Here is a 22,644-nt window from a genome sequence, read left to right as displayed (position 1 = left end):
TGCTGATTTGAGCAGTTATAATACTCATAATAACTTAGTCATTTAGTTATTCTTCAAACAATATTTATGTTACTGCATACAGGATTCTCTTGATTCTGCTCATTTCCCTTTTCATTATTTCATTTAATCTTTCCATGTCTTTTAAAAATCAACCAGTTCATCATTTCATATGGCACAGTAGTATTCCATAATAATCATGTATCACAACTTATTTAGCCATTCCTCAATAAATGGGCATTCCTTCATTTTCTAGTTCTTTGCCATTACAAAGAGAGCTGCTAGAAATATTTTAGATTATATAGGTTAACTTCCTTTTTCCTCGATCATCTTAGGAAACAAATCTAATTGTGCTATTGCTAAATCAAAGGGTATACATTGTTTAATAACTCTTAGCTATTCAAATAGCTGCTTTATAAAACATAATCAGGAATTCCACAGATGCCTTTTAAGTCCAGGAAACAAATACAAAAATTTACACTCAACCAAAGGCTTGTGATGAGATAAGGCTATATCTACTGAATTTTGATCTCCTCAAATGGAAAATGCAGGGGATTAAGAGAAAAGATAACCAGTCATTTACTCTGACTTAGTTATACTCTGTAGGAAGGACTAGTTCAATATTGCTTATGAGGGAAAAGCCCAACATCTTTTTGTGAAACCCATTTGATAAAAGGTATTAAGAATACCAATTTGCAAGTATTTTTTAACATTTAAAAAAATAAAGTGCAAGTATCTGTGAATTTATTTATGCTCTAAGAAGCCACTTTGCAAAATAGATGAATGAACACACTATTAAATTTTTTAAAAATTGAGCTAATCTATTTTGTGGCATTCTACTTTTTTACTCTGATACTGATTAGATTTGGAGAAATCAATAATAGAAAATATTTGATGGAGAAATAATAACCCTGATTTATATATCATTTTATGGTCTAGAAATTTATATGTCATTCTATGGTATATAGTCAATTTATATATCATTTTATGGTCTAAACATTTTCATCTTAACTCTTTAAGTGTGGTAAAAACAAGTATTACTATTTTCATTCTACAGGAATTTAAAGCTCTGAGAGGTTCAGGGACTCACATGATCAGAGTCATATTATTAATGTAAATGTCAGGATTGGGACCCAAAATAAGTTTATGCCTGGTCTAAGAGCCATGACTTTTCTACTACCCAAAATGATGCAGAGAAAAGAAACCTAGCCTTAGAAGCAGGAAGAACCTAGGTTTGAATCCTGCCTGAGATTCTTCCTAGCTAAGACTCTTACTGTTTAAGTTTAAGTTTAAGTTGTTTAAGTTCTATAAGCCTCACTGTTTGGCAGTTAGGGTACAGTGGATAGGGCACCAGAACTGGATTCAGGAAGATATGAATTCAAACGCATCTTCAGACCTGAACTAGCTGTGTGACCATGGCAATTTACTTAACCCGTTGCCCTCAATTTTCTGACCTATAAAATGAGTTCAAGAAAGAAATGGCAAACCACTAGTATTTTTGCCAAGAAAATTCCAAAAATGATCACAAAGAATCGAATGCAATTGAAAACAACTAAACAACAGCAACAAAAGCCATTTTCCCCATTCAGATAACAAAAATAATAATAGTACCCATTTCACAGGGCTGTTATAAGGATCAAAGAATGTATTTGTAATATGGTATCAAAACATTCTGCAATCCTCAAATTGCCACATAAATACCAGCTATTCATCTAAAACAACTGTATTCACTGACTTTGTTATACTCAGGAAAGTGTTCCAAAGAATGTTCCACACACATAATAAAATGCTGTTATATCTTTAGGTCCCTCTTAGTTGTTTAATGCATCATTTGTAACATAGCAACATTCTCTCTGGATAGCCATTTGGCTTGCCATTGACTTCTAGGGAGATTGAATTTACCTGAAAGAATTAGGAGTTCAATGATCTCTGCATCTCCCAGAAAAGCTGCAACATGAAGTGGAGTCCGCTTTTCAGCATCCTGGGGGAAAACAAAAATTCGAAAACTTGATGAAGGCTAATAGATGCCAGTGATGGTATATATAGAAATGAACATTTATCAAAGTTGCTGAGGTATAAATCCAAAAATTCTAACTCAATGACTCAGATTACAAATTCATTCTGTATATGCACCACATGAACAGAGTGAACAAATAAGATACCACATGCTAAGCCCTAGAAATAAAAAGATATAGATATGATATAACTCCTGTCTTTAAGGAGCTCTTATTCTATTAAGGGAATGACAAGTAAATAGAAAAAATATTTCACAATGTAGGATATAATGGAGGTGGGGAGGAGACATTCAGATAAAGTACTTTAGGAAAATTTGAGGCGGGAATACATCTGGCTGAGAGTAAATAGAGAAGGCTTCATAGAAGAAGGAGTATCTGAACTAAGCCTTTAAAGAAAAGAAGGTTGTTGGATGGTAAAAATGAGGAAGGAGTATATTCTAGAAACTAGAAAAGGATAGTTTGAATGTACAGTGACAAATTTTGGAAGGCTACTGTCATCTTATATGAATGACAAGTGGAACCTATGCCATATTTACTATATTTCATATATACATATATAAGATTATATGTACCTAATACATTATATATGGAAAATGTGAAAAAATGCTTGAAAGATAAACTGGAAGCAGATTATGAAGGACCTTAAATGTCAGATTTAGGAGGCTATTTCAGAGAGGATTCTGGGAAGCCAGTGGCATAAATTGGTAAATTTCAAGCTCTCCAGATTTTCCCCACAAATAGAACAAATTTGGGCCTGTGGATGAACATAGACAAGGGAAAAAACAAGATTTCCAGCAGAACAGGGCTTTTCCTATTACTACCGGAGATCTAAAGAAAGCCCCTGGGTTGGGGATTAACCTGTCTGAAGTCACAAACACCTCCAGCACAGCTCTACAGAAACACCAAGTGGGGAACCTAGTTAAGAATGTCTGGAGTCTCAGCAGGAACCACAGAGACTTTCTACTCCCCGACTGTTTGTCTAGTCAGTGTCTGAGTCAGGGTGGGCAGAGTGAACCTGGGTTGATTGGGAATGCTGGGCCCAGCTGTGCTGCTAAAACCTCGGGAGAAGGAATCAATACTAGGTGAGTGTAGAAGCAGGGGGGCAGGGATGCTACTGGCTGGACATTTGCTGGATGGGGAAGCTCTTGGTTTGGGGTCCAGTTCAGAGGGGAGAGCTGAAGGGAAGCTTGAGGCACTATCTCCCTACCCCAAGATTAGAGGTGCTTACATTAATACCTCTTATTTTTTAAAAAATGAATCAGCAAAGAAGAAAGAACCCCACCATTAAAACATATTATGGAACAGGGAAGACCGAGATTCATCTTCAAAGGAGAACACTTTAGTTTTAAAAAAAGCTTCTACCCCAAAGAGTAATGTGAAATGGCTCCCCACCCATAGAGAATTTATAGAAGAACTCAAAAACATTTTTAAAAATCAAATGAGAGACATTGAGAAAAAACTAGAAAAATAAAAACCATCCAAGAAAAACAAGAAATATCTAGAAAAGGAGATACAGGTTTTCAAAGATGAAAATTAACTGGGCAAGGGGAACCCAGTGAAATCATGAGTGACCAAGAAATAACAAAACAGATTATAAAAATTTATAAAGAATGATAAAATAGAATAGAAGGTGAAATATCTTATAAGAAAAAAATGACAGATCTGGGGAGCAGATCAAGAAGAGAAAATATAAGAATAACCGTACTGTCAGAAAGTTGTGATCAAAAAAGAAAACCTTAACACAATAATGCAGGAAATAATCCAAGAAAATTGTCCTGGAGTGATAGAACCTGAGGGGAAAGTAGAAATAGAAAGAAATCTACCGATTACCACCTCAAAGAGATCCTTTGTGAAAAACATACAGGAATGTTATTGTCAAATTTTGAAATCCCCAGATCAAAGAGAAAATTTTTTGAGACACAAGAAAAAAACAATTCAAATAACGCTGGAGTGACAATTAGAATTGAATAATTAGAATTGTATGAGACTTATCAGCAGTTACAATAAAAGACTGCAGGTCCTAGAGTCATATCTACAGACAATCAAAAGAACTAGTTATATCTAGCAAAATTATTTATAATTTTGAATGAAAAAATATGGACATTCAACAAACGTGCATATTTCCAGGATTTTCTATCACCCAAACCTAAAAGTGGCAATTACTGTGTGTGAAACAAGAAGGATGAGGTGAAAGCCTTATCAGTTCACCTATAAGTATGAGGTGTGCAACACCTTTTTTCCCTTTTCACAGAGTGGGGAGTGGTATCCAACAGCACAGCCCATGAAAATACTAAGATTAGTTGGGGTGGGTAGTGGCAAACTCAGCCCCTTCTTTGGGATCTCTGTCCACTTCTATTAATTTGTAAGCTTGCCAGTTTTCTTAAAACCATCAGGGTAAGGAAGATCATCAGCCCTAAGAAATGAGCCTGTTTAGAATGTGCAGTTTCTAAACAAGCAATGTGTTTACTAAGGATCTATAAACTTTTTAAATGATTGATCCTTTGCACCAGGATGAGTTTAAACCTGAGAAATAGAAAAGAAAAATGTATTAAACGAAATCTCCTATGTGTGTAAGTCCTGTTAAACTTTTAAAATAATGCATTTAGCCTTAAGCTGTAATTAATAGAATATGCTATTAGAGATAAAATCTTTTGGGACTGTAATTGACATTCTTTTGAGTTTTGAATTTGGGTATGATTGTTTGATAGATCCTTAAGTCAGTAACCCACCATTTGAGAAAAATGTCATGTTATTCAGAGGGATGCCTTCCTGAACTGTTACAGGGTGGATGTCTTATCTGGGAAAGAATTCAGAGGACAACCTTGGCCTCTGCTCAAGGTTGGATCTTTGTGACTCAGTTTCCCAGTTCTGTTTCTTTGTTTCCCTCCTGATTCCTGAGTTTGGCTATGAGATGGAATTATTACTGCATGATCAGCTGTCAAACAAATCTAAGGATGCTTTATCCTATCATGGTATGTGGTCTCAGGCTGAAGCCTGAAGGACCTGTTTTGATGCTATCATAATCATGTCCCTGCTTTTTCCTATTCTTATAACAAATTTCTATTATCAGAGCAAATGGTCAGTAGAAGCCATGAGCCTAGTACAAGTATTCCAGGAGACACAATGATTTTCTACCTTAGATCTTAAAGATGCTTTCTTTTGCATCTGCCTGTGCTGCTGCCTGTTTGCCCCTGACCATGGCACCTTTAATTCCCCAACTCCTACACTTCCTCAGAGCTCTCAGGAGCAAGCCCTTTCTAAAGAAAGGGGGTACACTCTTTCTACTTCTGGGTGGTTTCAAACACCTTCAGGCCAAGTTCTGATCCCAGAGGCCAGCCAGTGGCAACTTCTCTATGGCCTACACCAAGCTATTCACTTGGGGAAAAAAAAAAAGCCCTCCAATCCCTTGTGAAGCCTATTTTCACTGGTCACAAGCTAGGATAAACAATTAAGCACATCTGTCAGGATTGCCCAGTTTGTGCCCAAGGAAATCCTGGAAGGGCTTCTAATTCATCTCTTTCCTGAAGCCCATCTGAAGGAGGCTTACAAACCTAGGAAGCACTGATGATGGGTTTTACACACATACCCCTCTCAGGAGCTTCCGACTGCTTTTGGTTATTATTGTCACCTTTACTAATTGAGTAAAAGCCTTCCCTTGTAGGACAGAAAAGACTGGAGATCAGACCCATTTAAGATTAATTATCATCTCCACTCTGCATGTCATCCATCCTCTTACCCACTCCTTATGGTGCTTGCACCCTAGGCCACCTGAGCACTCTTCTCACTGTGTATAAGGCCACTGTCCTATCCATTTCCCCTACTCCTTTGAGGAGACAAAAGCAGGAATTTGGGGGAATGTTCTTTGGTATTTATCCTAGGAAAAGCTGTCTGGATATTAGATATCCATGATAGCCTTGCCTATCCTCACAGTCTTCTTCTGGGTGGGGTTCCTGGATACTGTTCCTAGTAACCCCCATACTAACTCCACTTTTAATTATCCTTTTTTTGCTCTATTTGGCCCTTGCATTTTTAACCTACTTGTGAGATTTGAGACTCCAAGCTATGAACTTGCAACCATCTGTTCACCCAGAATACCATCAGCTAACTGATCCTGACACTCAGCATCCCCTGGATGCTGCCGCCGCCATTTTGCCTCCCCAGTCTGAACCCCATTAGGCAGGGCCAGCTCTACACCCCTTATGAGCACAAAGAAACTCCAGAAGATGAGCCCTCCATCCCTTTGTTCCAAATGAATTTGGGGTTCAAACTGCTTGAGAGGAGAAAAATGATAGAGTATAGCTCCTAAGGGAACTATAGCACTAATTAGAGTCCTTCTCTTCTAACGATCTGTCAATGATTCTAAAGTCTTCTGGCCTTAGAATCAGTGAGGTCCTCCCAACCTTAATTTTTTTTTTAAAGAGGAGGCTGTCTCCAATCTTATACTTAATAGGAGCCACTTAAAATCTTTGAGCAGAGTTATGACAGTCAAACTTGTACTTTAGGAAAATTTTTGGTAGCTGTGGGAAGGATAGATTAGAGAGTAGAGAGATTAGAAGCAGAGCCATAACTAATATGGGGTATGCAGCTGATAATTCAGAGCTGATACTCTAATGGGCACACATTCCCTAAGGGAACCACACACTTCCTCCCTAGGTGACCACTCTCCCCACAGCATTTCACTTTCAAGTCCTCGACCACTTTTGGCACTGTTCTCTTGGGATCTCCCAGATCCCTTTGGCAATCAGACCCAAAGTCTTAGGGGAAAAGGCTGATTCTGCTTCCAATATGACTAATCAGCAATCAGGCTGTCCTCACTCTTGAATATACATTACACTCAGTTGTCTGCTCCAGGCATGAGAATTTCTAGTCATGGTTCTGATAGGAGACAGAGAACCCAGTTAAAATGCCATTATAATTTCCTCTTTATGTGTATATAATTTCTTTTCATCCAATCCTTTCTTCCCTACATCTTTTATTAAAGTCAAGATCAATCAGAATGGACCAAAAGGCACATAATGTATTCAAGGACATACCATGTTGATTTTCAGTTTCCTTTCAATCTTCCATTGTTATAATAAACAAGTTCCAACTTCTCTGGAAATCATTAAGTTTAGTTCTATGGCACAGTTCATGGTTGAAAAATATTCATTTATTTTGTTTTGTTTTTAAAGAGAAGTGATTAGTTATCTAGGCAAGGACCCACAAAGATTTTTAAACACCAAAATTGGTCAACACAAAGTACTTTTTTTATAAAATTCTCTCATCTCTTTCTTTTTCTGTGATTATGGCAGGTAAAAAACAATTTAACCCAAACTTGATGATTACATCTAATACTTTCTCCCAACCAAGTGTTTCAGGAAAACTTTAAAGATCCCCAGGACTTTGATTAGCAGTTCACTTTAATGATCATTTTCTGCTAGCATTTAATTATACAGTCAACTTAGTCAGCTCTTCATTATTCAGAACTGATTATTCAATTTGTGGCTCGCTCAGGCCCTTTTGCTGTTGCACCTCCCCACTCTGACTCCTTGCTTTTAGGCATTTCATGACTCATTAGTATCCATGCCAGATGGCAGGCAGGGGAAATCATAAGAGTTGAAACTCAAACCACTCCATTTTGCTATTCCTTATCAGTTCTGACAAAAAGGTTTCCTGGAGAACTGGGGTGACATTAAATGGCTAAGGAGAAGATACCTGTGAATTTCAATTATTGTATGTGTGTTATCCCTGTTGGCAGTTATTATGGATAATTGAAAGTAGGCCATGCATATAATTACAAGATTAAAAAAACAAAAAACAAAAACAGTGCATGCTGGACATTTAGGAGGCAGTGTAGCATAGAAAGCTTGTGTCAAAGGCTGGGTTTCAACCTATTATTTGAATGATTATGGACGAAGTCACTTAGGATGTCAGCCTTAGTTTTCTCATTTGTAAAATGGGAAGAAGAAGAAATGGAGAATCTTTTTCATAAGGTTGTTGTGAAGCTCAGCTGTGACCATTTACATAAAGCAGAAACTTTTTAAACTTTAAAGTACTTTGTAAATAGCCGTTATTATTACTATGATTTTATAGGCTACTAGGTGGCCCAGTAGGCGGTATACTAGAACTGGAATCAGAAGAACTTTGTTCAAATTTAACGTCACTTACTAACCTAGTGACTTTAGGTAAGTCTCAGATATAGGGCTGCCTTGGTTTTCTCATCTGTAAAATAAAACTAATAATAGAACCTATCTCCCAGAGTTGTTGTGAGGATCAAATGAGATAATATTTGTAAAGTACATTGAAAACAGTAAGGTATTATGTAACTATAACTAATTACTGTTATTGCTGTGTAAGATTTGTGCATTTGTTCTTCCAAAGTGTAATCACATCAAATAAATTTTAAAAGCTAATATTCCATATTCAGAAGGGAAATGGCTGTTGTTTTTAATAAAAAATAAATTTGTGACTTCATTTTCCCCAAGAGCAATACAAATGACCCAGGCAAATTACCCTTTCTATCATAATTTTTATCAAACCTTTATTTAATATCCAAATACCCTATTTTTGATGGCATTCTGAGTTGTTCTCCAACTCTTTTCTTTACCTAATTCATTTCTTGTGAATCCAAGGACAAAATTACATCATCTCATAGTCTTCAGTGAATTGAACTGGTTCCAGTGTCTGGTTCAACAAGCTAAGCTTTACTTAAGTGATTTAAACAAGAAGTGAAATGGAATCAAATTAATTGTGACTTAATCTGGCCTGAAGCAAAGTAATTGCTGGTTCATGTTCTGATTTGGAGCTCTTTGCTAAAAGAAAAACCCAAGAGATCTCCCAGGCTTTTGTCTCTTCTGAATCTGCTTGGCCTGTCATTAAGCACTTAGCTGGCTTTAGAAGTTACTGATTTTTTTTTTATATATCTTTTATAACATGACCTGTTCAAACTGAAGTTTCCATAACATAACAAGGGTGTGTTGAGTGACATCATATGGTAAAAATTCTTGATTTTATATGCCTGCACTAAAGTTCCTTTCAGTTACCTGAACATATTCACAGTGGCTTTAGGTGACCTATCCATGAATAAATACTAATAACTTATATAATTCTTAAATAGTTATCCTCTATCACTTGGATGTATCTTGACCATGAAAATATGGAGGCAATGTGATGAATAGAAAGAGCCATAGGGTTAGAATTCTAGGATCTGGATTAAAATTCTGACACTTATTACCTGTGTGAATTTGGGCAGTTAACGGACCTTGTCCTCAGTTTCCTCATCTACAAAATTAGGGGATTGGACTAAATGGCCTCTAAATCCCCTCCCAGTTCTAATTCTATAAACAACTTTTTAAGGTAGACAAGTCCCATACCAAATCATACCTTTCTTCTTGTCTTTGAATGAATTCCCTCCTCTAGACATGATCCCAAATTTTTGATGGTACTGTAGAGTTTTGCTTTGGGTCATATCTCCATTTTGAGAATGGGTCTATATCAGATTCTTATTCAGGAACAGTATAGTAGATATCTGTTTTATTCCATTTAATTCCAACTTTTCTCTCTCTTTCTTTTCTTCTTTTTTTTTTTTTTTTTTTTTTTTTTTTTTTTTTTTTTTAATTTTGTTTGGCAAGGCATTGGCAAGTCACTTACCCAGGATCACATAGCTAATAAGTACAGTGTCTAAGACTGAATTTGAACTTAAATCTCCCTGACTCCAAGGCCAGTAGGACACCTTTATTTTCAATTAATGTTTGTATACAGATGAAATAACAAAATTAATCTTTATAGCAACTATGAATATGATAGAACAGAAAATAACTCAATTAGGTTGAGATATACATAAAATATAACAAAATAAGTTTCTTTTTATTTTATTTCCTAAAATCAGATTCATATCAGATTATATCTCTTGAAACCTTTTCTTTTTACACAGATCCAACAGAAAATTTAAAAAATTATAAAGGGATTTATGTTGACACCCACCTTTACATGTTGGAGAGAGAATAGAAGAGTATGCTTTTATTTGTACTACCGATTTCAAAGATATTTTATTTTTTGAAAGTGGATGTCAACATAAATTTAGTTTTCGTGTTGTGATAGCCAAAAAAAGCAAGCTTTCTTTCTCTTTAATAGCCCATGGCACTACAAGATAGCATGTAAAAGGGATGACTGCCTGTTGAACTGAAAACCTGCTGAAGGGGCAACATGGCAGAGAGAGAGCAGACAGAGGAAGTTTCTAAATTGTCTATTTACAATATAAAAAGTAGATGAAAGAAAATAAAGGAACATTAAGTCTATGTATTTAAAAGGAAATCAGGCAATTTCAATAAACTAAAAATGAAATTTAAAATGGCTATAGGAGGTACTCTTTATTTGTAGAGATGATTCAATGTTCATCATGCCTTTTAGAAGTTATAATTACAAATAAATTATGAGCTAGAAATAAAAAGTAGAATTATAAAAGGGGTATAACAATGCAATCTTGTATTTTTTACAGCCATTAGGCACTTAAAAACAAAAATAACTCATATCTTTCCCTTTATACTCAGCATCTTGCACACTGATAAAAAAAATATTAAGCAAAATTAGAAATTTGTTTTTTTTCATTAACTCAGAGAATGGTAAGATTCATTTTACAGATCTGATTCAGCCAAAACATCTACTAGGACAAGGCATGGGAAATAATTACCAAATTAGACCCAGGGAGCTTAATGTGATATCTGGGATACACAGGTGATTGCCGGACATAGCAATGTGCCAAGAAAAAGTCAAAGAAGAAGCAGAAAGAAGAATCTTTGAGTTACAGCAATGACTCATAGAATGAACTTTGTAAAGGAAATGCGGTTTCCTCAAAAAACAAAAAACAAACAAACAAAAAAAAAACCTAGGCAAAAGAGTACTAAATATCTTGTAAAAATGGGAAACAAACTTGGATTTAAGTAAGAGCATTTTGAGAGATGAAGATGAGAAATGCTAAAGAATGGGCCAAATTCTGTCTCCAATTCAATTTTCAATGAAATTTAATTTTTGTCTTGACTATTTTATAAACATTCCCTTCCTGCCACATACAAGGTTCCTTGGGTTGGTAAAACAAAACAAAACAAAACAAAACAGACAAAAAACAAATCCAAAAGTTTAGGCTTCTACTTTTACCTACTGGTGCCTTGTTCACTGGAACTAACTTTTCCTTGGCCATAATTTTTGTAAAATCTCAAAAGTGATTATACCTAAAGTCCTGATAAAAGACATAGAGATTTTTATCTGTTCAAATGCTATTAAGCTCCATATTGGTGTGAGAAGATTTTGGTAGTAAATGAGTATGTGAACTAAAGCTCCTGGTTGACATCTCAAAAAATAGATACAATTCCCCAAATATATAAACAAAATCTACACTGAAAAAAATTTAAAATACAGTTAAGAATAAAAAGAATGAGAAAAGCCAAGGAAGTTTATATTTGTCCAAAACATCCCAGCCTTAGATGTTAATTTCAAGAACATAAAGTTCAAGCAATATACAATGAATGCTAACCAATGGACTAAGTACTTATGATCATGTAAAGCTGGTGCAATGTGCATATAGACTTTGGAGAATGCAAATTCTGTTTCCAAGTCTGCTGATACAAGGTGAAAGGACTGATTTTGAGTGACAAAAGTAGAGAGCATTAAAAAAGTGCTAATCCAACCAAAGCAAGCTTTTTACTCTATTCTACTCGGTTGTGTTTGAGTGAGGAGGTAAAGACTGCTATTAATAGGGAGAGAGTCTTCAATCCTCAGGGCTCAGACAGCAGTAGCCATGTGGCATTTGAGTGCATGGTCCTTCTGTATGGCTTCTGTCTCTGCTGTATCTGGTCTTACTGTTTTTAGGTAAAGGAGGGTTGGAGATGACTATGATCTTATAAGCTTCAAAATGTCAGAATAACAAATAATAGCAATCCTAGAGCTGGAATCCACACCCAAGATCAGATTAGTCTCCTAATATGTGCCATGCACAGTGCTAAACACCAAGGATACAAAGACAAGGTAAATAATGCCTTACTCTCCAGAAACTTATACTCCTTCAGATGTTCAAAACTCTACCTTAGCCAACAAAACATAAGAGTTATTCATCTCTCATCTCTAACTGAAGATGTTCCAACTTCTATTAATATTTTAGCTTAAATTCTTAATAAAAGCTAGCTGAAGTAATAATATTCTTTAAAAGAAATATATCTAAAAGTTTGTATATCTAATGTTTGGATTATCACAGAAGTTGATGTCTATAAAACTTAAAACAAAGTAATTTTTTGAAGAAAAAAGTGTCTATCCTCAGTGTAACATAATTTTTAAAAGTTTCCACAAATGAAAGATGACGTTTGGATTTCTTCCCACCACTGACTATAAAGAAATATAGTAATAAAGTTAACACTGAATCTATACCTACAACACCAAGTAGACTGAGGTAATGAGAAATAAATAATGATTGAATCACAATTCAATAGTTAATTGAATTAATGGCTCCCTTTCTCTAAAATCAACTTTTTACAAAAGAATGAAATCATAGAGAAATGAATCACTGTCAAATTACAACAACTACATGAATTTTTCCTCCTTAAGAAAGTGGAAAGGAAACCTAGATTGTGCTCCCTCCCCACCAAAAAAAAGAATATACTGGGATCCTCAGAATTTTACAAAACCATAAAAGCATATAAGTACTCTGAAAGGGACAATATTAAAATCTTTGCCAGACCCAAGGCATAAATAAATGGTTTCTCATACAAAATAATGTTAGGAACTAGTTGTCTGATTTCCTAAATTTAATGCAGGGAACTCCTAGGGGAAGGAACTCTCTCTACTGATATAGGTTGGCACTTTCTCTGCAATTTATGAATTTAGAGATTAATCTGAACCATTGAGAGGTTAAATGATTTGACCAGAAGAGATCAGCCTTATTACTCTGCCTAATAGGTACCACCTCATAAATGTCTAACTCCTGATTTCTTATTTACCCATTTGATTCAAAAGAGAAACCCATAGAAATTAAGACTAATTATGAGTAATATTAAAAGCTCTCTTCTCACTTTATAAGCTGACTGAAAGTTATATGATTATTATTTAATAAAAAAGGGAATAGTGTTGATTTTATTCTTAGGAATTTTCAGGCACTGCAATTTATGATAAAAAGTTATAGGTAACACAATAATGCTTATTGTAATGATTTTTAGAAGTTTTATTTCAGAAAAAGGAAATTAACAATTTTGAAACATGATAAGGAACCTCAAATTCTGATAGTAATTGCAGAGTACTTAACCTGATTGTAAGAACACATGTTTCTTAAAGCATTACTACTTCTTGCAACATACTATATGGACTCAATCAGACAATATTTGATAGGCACTATAACTGAAGTCAAATATAGCAGAAGCCTGGCATCAGCTCAAAGTACATTATTAGTTTCAGCTGAGAACAAATCTTTGTCCATAATCAAAATAGCCACAGGGTGTTTGAATGACCTTGTGCTATCCCTAATCCAGAAATTTTGAAGATCCCAGTTTTCTTCCTTCTTTCCCCATTTTCTCCTTATAACAGGATTTCCTTTAAAATAGGACTCCATTGTCTAAGTTGGTTCAGGTTCATAGGAATAACACAAGCTTATTTCACTAATTCTGACAAAAAAAAAAGAAAAGCGTAGGAATTATCAGAAAATTTATCACTTGAAAAGGAAAAGGACAGGATAAATGAAGTCCTTGTTTTTCTGCACATATGAGGAACAAGCAGAAATGGGAATCTCTTCAATAGGTGAACAGTGTTTGCCCTGAATCATTCTTTGAAAGAACATTTACAACTATAGAATGGTAGAGCTACTAAGAGTCTTGGAGATTATCTAATATAGCTTCTTCAATAATGAACATCTTAATAAACAAAGAGAAAAAAACGGTTGCATAAAACCAGCCTTGAAGTTGAGAGCAAGGTTCAGTATCTGTCTGTGACTTACATAGGTGAGTACTTCTAGACAAGAGCCTCTTGACCTCTCAGTACTTTGGGGCAACCTTCTAACATTTTAAGTTGCAGAAAAGTACCAGCCTACATTGGTAATAAGTTTTCTCACCTGAAAGTTTATACCAATAAAATTATATATCTAATACTTTAACATGTTTAACATGTATGAGACTGCCTGCCATCTAGGGGAGGGGGTGGAGGGAAGGAGGGGAAAATTCAGCACAGAAGGGAGTGCAAGGGATAATGCTGTAAAAAATTACCCACGCATATGTGCTGTCAATAAAAAGCTATAATAAAAAAATCATATATCTATTTCCTACCTCTATCATTAAATAGAATAATAGCAAAACGCTCCTTTCTATCTATTGTACAAAACTTCCTTCTGTATTCTGTGAATTTGATTTTAGGGTTTTGGGGGCAAACAGGATAAAGTGTTTTGCCTAGGGTCGCATAGCAAGTAAGTGTTTCAGGCCAGATATGAACTCAACCAGGGCTGTGCTTTATCCAATGGGCCACCTAACTGCCCCTTCTGTATTTGTTTTTAATGTTTCATGAATATTCTAAAATTTTTCTTCTTTTTTATTCACATCATATTCTCCAAAACTAAACATAAAACCTTGTAGTAGTAGTAGGTTTTTAAATAAGTCCATTCCCCAATTCCAAATAAAAGCCATTCCTTGTAACAAATAAGTATATCCAAAACAAATTCACACATTGGCCATGAATGAATGTGTGCACTTTGTTTTCTACCTCTAGTCTACCCTTTCTTTGCAATAGGTTTTCATGAGTTAGGATTAGTCATTGAATTAGAGTCCTTAATTCTTCCACTATAATTTTTCTTTACATGGTTGCAGTCACTAAATAATTTGTCCTAGTTCTGTTCATTTTATTCCCTATAACTTCATAATTATCTTCTCAAGCTTCTCTGTATTCATCACTTTTATAATTTCTTATGATGATCTAATAATTTTCTATTACATTGATATACCATAAGTTATTTGGTCACCCAATGTGTTTACAATTCTTGACTAAAACAAAAAGTGCCACTAAAAATATTTTTGTATCTCTATCATTAGTCCTTTTTGGCTTTCTTTGTACTCTTATGGGGTATATGTCTAGTAGTGTGTCAAAGAGTATATATAACTTAGTGATTTGGGTCATATAGTTTCAAACCATTTTCCAGAATGGTAGGACCACTTTACAGCAGCTCTACCAAAAATGCCTCAATATACCTGTTCTCCCATAAGGTTTCTAAATAATTTTCCTTTTCCATTTTTATTATCTTCACCTTTGAGGTACCAACAATGACTTTTTAGAACTGGAATGAGACCTACATTATAAAATGGAAAAAAAAAAAACAAATTGAGGTCTTTTGTAATATTTTTTCAGAGGTTCTGGGATAAGTGTAGAAGCATTGATGAAAGGGCAAAATGGGATTTCTGGGGTCACAGGCCTAAATAGAGAATAATGGAGGATAGGTGATAAGATTTAATTTCTCCTCTACTTTCTACCACCAGAGGCCATCACCTATCCCAGGTGTGACTTAAGATTGGCCTTGGGACAATGGCCAATAAGCAGAGATGAGGGGGGGTATAAGTGGGTCATGGAAGTCCCAAGGTGCAGTCTGTAAAAGTAGAAGAGAAATCCCAATTTCAATTATATCCCCAAATTCCAAAATCAGTTATACTAGGGAACCTATATAAATTATATAAAGTGAGCATGTGAAGCCAGGACCTACTTGTAATATGGGCTAAACAACCACAGGCTGCCTAATAAGTTTCATTCCAGATAAAGCAAAACCATTTTGGTGAATGGGGCTGCTTTTATTATCCTTGTGCAAACTTCTAAAGCCACTTTTGTGATTAGCAGAAGAGCCCTTTAATTTAGATGATTGGTCAGTCTTTACTGATGACTGTTTTCCTTTGCTAACCATCTGGCCTACAGCTTTTCTGAAATTTTTCAGAAAACAGTCCCAGTAGATGTTGGTGATAAAAATTCTACGCAAGGCTTCAAGGACCTTTAACACAGAATGGCTCATTCAAGAGTCAATGCCAAGTAATTACTTAATGCAGTGGGCACATTTTTCTATACCAGGATGTTCATTATCTTCTACCAAGTTTCAATTAGTTAATGTGCTCTTCTATAAAACCTCTTGGCAAAAGATAAAAAATTAAGTTTAGCACTGGAAATAAATTCCAATTATTTACCAGCAAGACTACTTCTCTGAAAACATATTGTTCCTCTAAGCTGCTTAGTTGATATCTCCTACTTTTGTAACACATTCATGCCCAATAGACAGTTGGCAATCCAGACCCAGAATTAAGGGTAGAGACTAGGGTAGCCTATATAGATCAAGGAATCATCTAAACAGAAATTATAATTGAACCTCCAGGGCCTGAGATCATAGAGACCGAAGAGAAGGGCCTCAGACAGATCAAGGGAATCACCCACAGGGAGGGAATATGATATGGAGAAAGACCCAGCAAAGCAACTATGGAGAGATCAGACAGGAAAGAGGAAAACCAAAAGAAAAATATTACAAAAACCTAGAAAAGAGAAAACATACAGGGGAGGGGGAAGGAGTATTTAACAGTGTCAGATGCTGCAGAGAGATCAAGAAAGATGAGAAAATTGAAAAGGCTGTGAGATTTGGCAATTGAGGGATTATTGGTAGATTTGGAATGAACAATCCCAATGGAACTATGAAATCGGTCTCTGTGTAAATTCCCACTTCTTTTACCTCTCTGTGGTAAATTCCTGGCCTTTGAGATATATGGATACTACCCAATCCCCATTCTAGCTCAAACTAGGTCTATGTACCCAACTGCATTTGATTGCCGATAATGGTTTTGTTGGCATTTGGTTAATACTCCACTGTGTGTAATTTACTAAAGGGTAGCTGCTAGATTCTGAAGTGTTGATAAAATTACTCTTTGAGCTAATCAGAGAAGGGCACTGATGAGGATCAGTTCAACTTTATAGTCCCACTATCTATGTAGGTTGTGGGTAGTATCACTTTGCTGTGTCAAGTCAGAAATCCAAGTTCTGTCAAACCTCTGAGGTTAAATTTCCCCAGTAAATCTGCCTATGACCCATGCCATGGCTGAACCTCTTTGGGTTAAGCCTATCATGGCAGCATTCTGCCTCATAGTGTCTTTCTCCTTCTTATAACTACTCTTTTAGGATTATGAATGAATTAAACACCTCTATTAATTTAAGCTTCTCAGTTAAGAGCATGTTTCTACCTCATGGTCAATTGTGAGTTCCACTAGGGGAACTTGTCTTTTATGGTTAATTTCTAATTAGATGCTCCCCCCCCACTCTACTTCATATTTACCATTCCTGGTATCAATTGTATCTCTTCATTTTGACTGTAACCTCTTCTTCTAAATAAACCTACCTTTTGCCAAGGAGAATGGCCATTGTGAATTCTTCACAACAATTAATACATATATCAATCTCAACATTTGGTGCCAAACATCAAAGACTCCAAGTTTTCCTGATTATTATTAAAATTGAAAACCTGAAGAACCCTGATAGAGTGATTGTGAGGAAACCACTACTGATGAATGACATCTAACACTATAGTGATGGCATTATGAAGTAAATGTTAATTGTTGTATTAAATACAAATAGTGGAATTTCGAAGTGGGGTAAAGGTTATAGACATGTTAAAAACAAATAATTTCTAGTGAGCTTTGAAGATCCTAATATAACAGTATTGTCTTGCCTGTCCACAATTGTAAGCCATGCTTGCTAGTGTTTATTTCATTAACAAAGGCAGAAAGTATTAAAAAAAAAACCTTCAATCAAAAAACTAATTAATGCGTTTCATCATATATATCAATTATAATGTCTTTTCTTTCTTTTCTCCCCTCAAAAATCAATTTCGGATTTAGTAGAGATTGCAAAGGGATAATATGAAAAATTATGATTTGAAGCAGTTTCATACCAGGAAAGAACCCTGGGACTTTCCAGACAAAAGACTGACTGCGTGTACATAAACTGTCTAGTTTTCACATACATAGTCAAGAAAAAAACCTGAAATTCCTGCCAGATCTAATAATTATCAAGTTCATTGAAAAACTATGGTAAGCAACTTATGCTATTCAGAACTGCACAAAAAGTCAGTCAGAAACCCAGTTGATAGGAAAGAGGGTTCCAATCAGAGCTGGTGTCAGAGCAGAGAAATAAGCCAGCATCATTTCCAAAATGAGCATAGATGGGTCCCAGAATGAGCAGAGATGGGTCACAGACTCCCATCCCAGAAAATGTCATGGAGATGAGAAGACCTAGCACAGAGGAACTTGGAAGCTCTGAAGACAGGGAGTTCTCAGATTTAGGGAGATAAGGCTTCCAGGAATGGCAAGGTCCCTAGGCCATCACTCTGATGATACAAGGTCCTGAAGATCTCATGTTCTGAATGAGAAAGACCCAGAGGCCTTGTTCCTGGGAAGTGTAGGGGGTGTGGAAACTCAAAATGTGTAATATTCTACTTATTTCTTTGTATTGTACATTCTGGACTCAGCTGACCCTGGAGGAGAAAAAGAGGCTGATCACTTTGCATACTTCTGCCTCCCTCAAATCTGATTCGCTTAGTCACTCTTTTGATATCCTTGGTCTTTGAGAAGGAAGGACAAACAACATAGCTACTTTGGGGACCCAATTGTTCAATTTGGGCAATGATCCTTCCTACCTTCCTTTTCTCCCTCATTTCCTACCTTTATGTATATGTATAAATATTATGGACATGACATGTGCTAGTCATCTCCCCTATTAGAATATAAACTTGACAGAAGAATATTTTCATTGTAATTATGGCCATAACATATAACAGTACTTGACATATAGAAGATACTTAGTTATCTCTTAAATGGAAGACTAATTGACCACTGTTGATTCTGAGGTCCAGCAAAATCCTATAGCACTTTATGAGCAAAAATTTGTCCTATGTACTTTGTATTAAATATATTTTATTGTATTCAGATTTTTAGGGAGAAGACACTGCTAATATGGCAGAGTAGGTCAGAAAATTCTAAGTTCTCCAGATTTCACCCACAAATAAGACAAAAAAGTTCATAAGATCAAAGATAGAGCAATAAAAACAAACAAGCATTGGGGCAGAACAGTGAACTGGAACAATCTGAGAAGAACCAAAAAAAGATTCCAGGAAGGAGGTTGGTCTATGTGAACAGCAAACACCTCCAGACCAGTTCCACTCAAACAGTCTGAGGCAGGGAGCCCTGGGGTTAGGTGAGTTGGTGATAACTTTGGCCCCAGTCAAAGGAATTTTCACTTCCTGGACTGTGTGGGGAGTCAGCTATCGGAGTCCTGGAAGACTGAGTGAACCTATGCTGACAAGGGATTGTGTTGCCCAGAGTGGCCCTGGACAGGAAGGAATTGGGATCTGGACCTGAGGCCAAAGGCAACAACCCCCATATTAGAGGTGATTATACCAACAATTTACTATTAAAAAAAAAAGAACCATTAAAGGAGAAAGAACCTATATTACTATGTTACTATGGAAATAGAGAAGACAGAGACTCATCTTCAGAGAAGATAAAGCAAAAATAAAGCCACTTCATCTCCAAAGAGTAATATTAAATGGCCACTTGCCCCAAAAGAATTCATAGAACTCAAAAAGACTTTAAAAATCAAATGGGAGAAAATGAAGGCAAATTAAAAATAAATAAGAACAAACCAAGAAAAATAAGATTATGAAAAGAAAGTCAACCAACTAGAATTGAGCAAGGGGAAGCCAATAAAGGTATGAGACCAAAAAATAATAATAGAATAAAAAAATAAAGAATGAAACAAATAGAAGAGAAAATGAGAATCTCATAAGAAATATAACTGACCTGAAGAACAGATCAAGAAGAAAAAACATCAGAATAATCTGACTATCTAAAAGCTATGATCAAAAAAAAAAAGGAATCTTTATACAAAATATAAGAAAATTGTCTTGAAGTGTAAGAACATGAGGGGAAAGTAGAAGTAGAAAAAAAATCCACTCATCATCATCTGTAAGAGATCCTATGAGGAAAATCTTCAGAAACATTATGCACAATTTCTGGAACCAGATTAAGGAGAAAATACTACGTACATCAAGAATAAAAACAATTTAAATATGGCAGAACCACAATTAGAATCACACAAGACCAGTGGTGGCCACATTAAGACCACAGGTTTTAGAACACTATATATCAAAGAGCAAAAGAACTGGATTATGGATGAAAATATCATACCCAGCAAAGTTAAATGTAATTGTGAATAAAAAAAAATAGGATATTCAATGCATTGCCAGATTTTCAGGATTTTGTTGCAAAAAGATCTGAATTTAATAGAAAATTTGACATATAAGATCCAGAGAAATATAAGGTAAACAACTAAGACTTATTACAAGGGATTCAATAAGGACAAACTTTATGTTTTAAACATGGAAATGTAAAACATGTGTCCAAGACTGTCATTAGTAGCTCCCAAGAAAGACTGAGGTAGAACTGGCTTAGTATGATATGATTCTAAAAAAAATTATAAGCTTGTAGGAAAAAAGTAAAAAATAAAAAAGTGATTATGTTATACAAATGAGGTATGAGAGGAAGAATTGACTGGAATTTCATGAGGGAAGAGGGCTGGTAGTTCTGTAACACTATTCTCATTGGGAATGGGTTAAGAGGGAATAATACATAAATACATATATATGCACATATGTGTGTGTTCTAAATTTATAAAGAAGTAAGAGATAGAGGGAATAGTGGGGTGAGGAAGGTTAGAAGAGTGTGTAAAATTAAAAAGAATAGAATAAGGTATGTAGAATGGGAATGGAATAAAAAGAGAGGAAAAAGGTGGGGGGAGGAGAAAACAAGGGAGGGATCTTGGAGTAGAGGTAGGTTAAGTAATAGCAAGGCAAGGTAGTAGGTTGAAGTAAAGCAGAGGAGTCAGCAGGGATAGGAAATAAGAGATACACAGAGACATAATAATAATGATTAGGATTAGAATTTATTAGGGAAAAAGAGTAGTAATCATTAATCTTAGACAAAGTTAAAGCTAAAATAGACAAAGAGAAAATAGGAAAACTGCATTATACATCAGTCATATTAATCAACATGTTTTAGACTATCTAACATAACTAGATAGTTATGAGGTTGGGATATTGCTATAGCATAGAAAATGATGAATTGGTACAGTTAGAAAAATATAGAAAGAGTTGAACTTATAAAAGATGATGTTACTTCAGAGAAATAAATGATAACCAAGGGTATCTTACACATATATATTCAGATATATTTTACACAGATATATCTGAATATATATATATATGGGTGTGTGTATGATTATAGATATCTACATATACATATATATGTTTATATATGTAAAATATATGCATGCTTAATTATAGCTTTCATAGGGGAGGCAAGAGGAGGAAAGGAGGAAAGGGAAAGACAGAACAAAACAAAAACTACACAGCAGAGAACAGAAGAAAACTTACAAAGAAGCAAAGATGGGCAACTCTGAACACAATGTAATGTATTTATTATATAGGTTTTTTTGAAGTGGAAATCTATTGTTTTATATTTTAAATTCTTTCTTATGTTCTATTGTACACAGGGCATTTTTTTCTTTTTTAATTTAAGTGTTAAACAAATTTTTGAAAAAAGATTCTTTGAGAATTGATCATTAATATATGTCATGTATGCATATAAACACACACATATACACATACATATAAAATCAAAGTCCAATTCTGATATCTAATCACATATAAAGTTTCTAAAAGATTATGATAGCAAAACGTAAAATCCATAAGGTCAGGCTAAGCTGAAGGCCTGGTCATAGACTTTGACTGTTTACATGAGTATTGTACTAGGACCAAACTAGCTTACTGTGTAGAGCCTAGCAAGTGATGAATTTTTTTTTTTTTTTTTGGCCAAAGCAACTCACAAGTATCTAGTAAGTTGTGAAGGGATTGTGATCTGTGCTGGTGAAAGGATAAAATAAATATTGAAACATTAACTAAATTATTTATAAACCAAAAAACCTTAGAAGTATCCCTAGCTTTGCCAGGAAAAATCTAATTCATGGATAGTTATTGTAGCTATATAAAGATTGCCTGTAATAACTGAGGTCAGAAATCTACTGTGGGTTCACCATTACTATACTTGTTAAGCCCAATTCTGGTTCTGTATGAACCATTCAGTAATGAAATGCTGATTTACTGCACCCTGAACCCTTCCCACAGTTTCATGCAATGGAATATAAGATTGTATTTCCAACCCATAACACAATTTTAACTTGTACAGAGTAGGCCTTTAATAAATGGTTATTAAACTGAGTTGATACAAACTGCACAAACAGTAGTCACTGACTTACCAAACCAACAGGATGTCCTCGCCCTCCTTCCCAATTTGACCACAGTCCAGCACTTAAAATGGAGCACTGATCTGTCTCACCACAAAATTTCTCAATGAAAGAAATATTTCACATTGTTGACTTTTAAAAGATCTTTTTAAAGACGTGATTATCCCACAAATGTCCTCTATAATTTTAAGCAAATTATTTATCCTCTTGGTCCTTCCATTTTCTCATCATTAAAATGAAGGAATTAGACAAGCTTTCTTCCAGTTTCACAATCCCTTTAAATCACCAGAAAGAAGCAAGTCACTTTAAAATTCCAAAA

The 22,644-nt window shown here is 35.1% G+C and overlaps 1 protein-coding gene across 14 annotated transcripts in view; it reads right to left on the bottom strand.

Moving 5' to 3' along the window:
- The window catches only part of ANKRD44 (ankyrin repeat domain 44), a 344,106-nt gene that overhangs the window by 157,001 nt on the left and 164,461 nt on the right, over positions 1-22,644 (bottom strand). For all 14 annotated transcript variants that reach the window (XM_074302785.1, XM_074302794.1, XM_074302788.1 and 11 more), the window contains exon 3: positions 1,900-1,978. In XM_074302785.1, the coding sequence (XP_074158886.1) occupies positions 1,900-1,978 (79 nt within the window). The remainder of the gene's footprint in view (positions 1-1,899; positions 1,979-22,644) is intronic.

The sequence above is a fragment of the Sminthopsis crassicaudata genome, chromosome 3, assembly GCF_048593235.1.
Source record: "Sminthopsis crassicaudata isolate SCR6 chromosome 3, ASM4859323v1, whole genome shotgun sequence".
Classification (NCBI taxonomy): Eukaryota; Metazoa; Chordata; class Mammalia; order Dasyuromorphia; family Dasyuridae; genus Sminthopsis; species Sminthopsis crassicaudata.
Note: the sequence above shows the minus strand (reverse complement) of the source record. Positions and strands in the feature narration are given on the sequence as shown.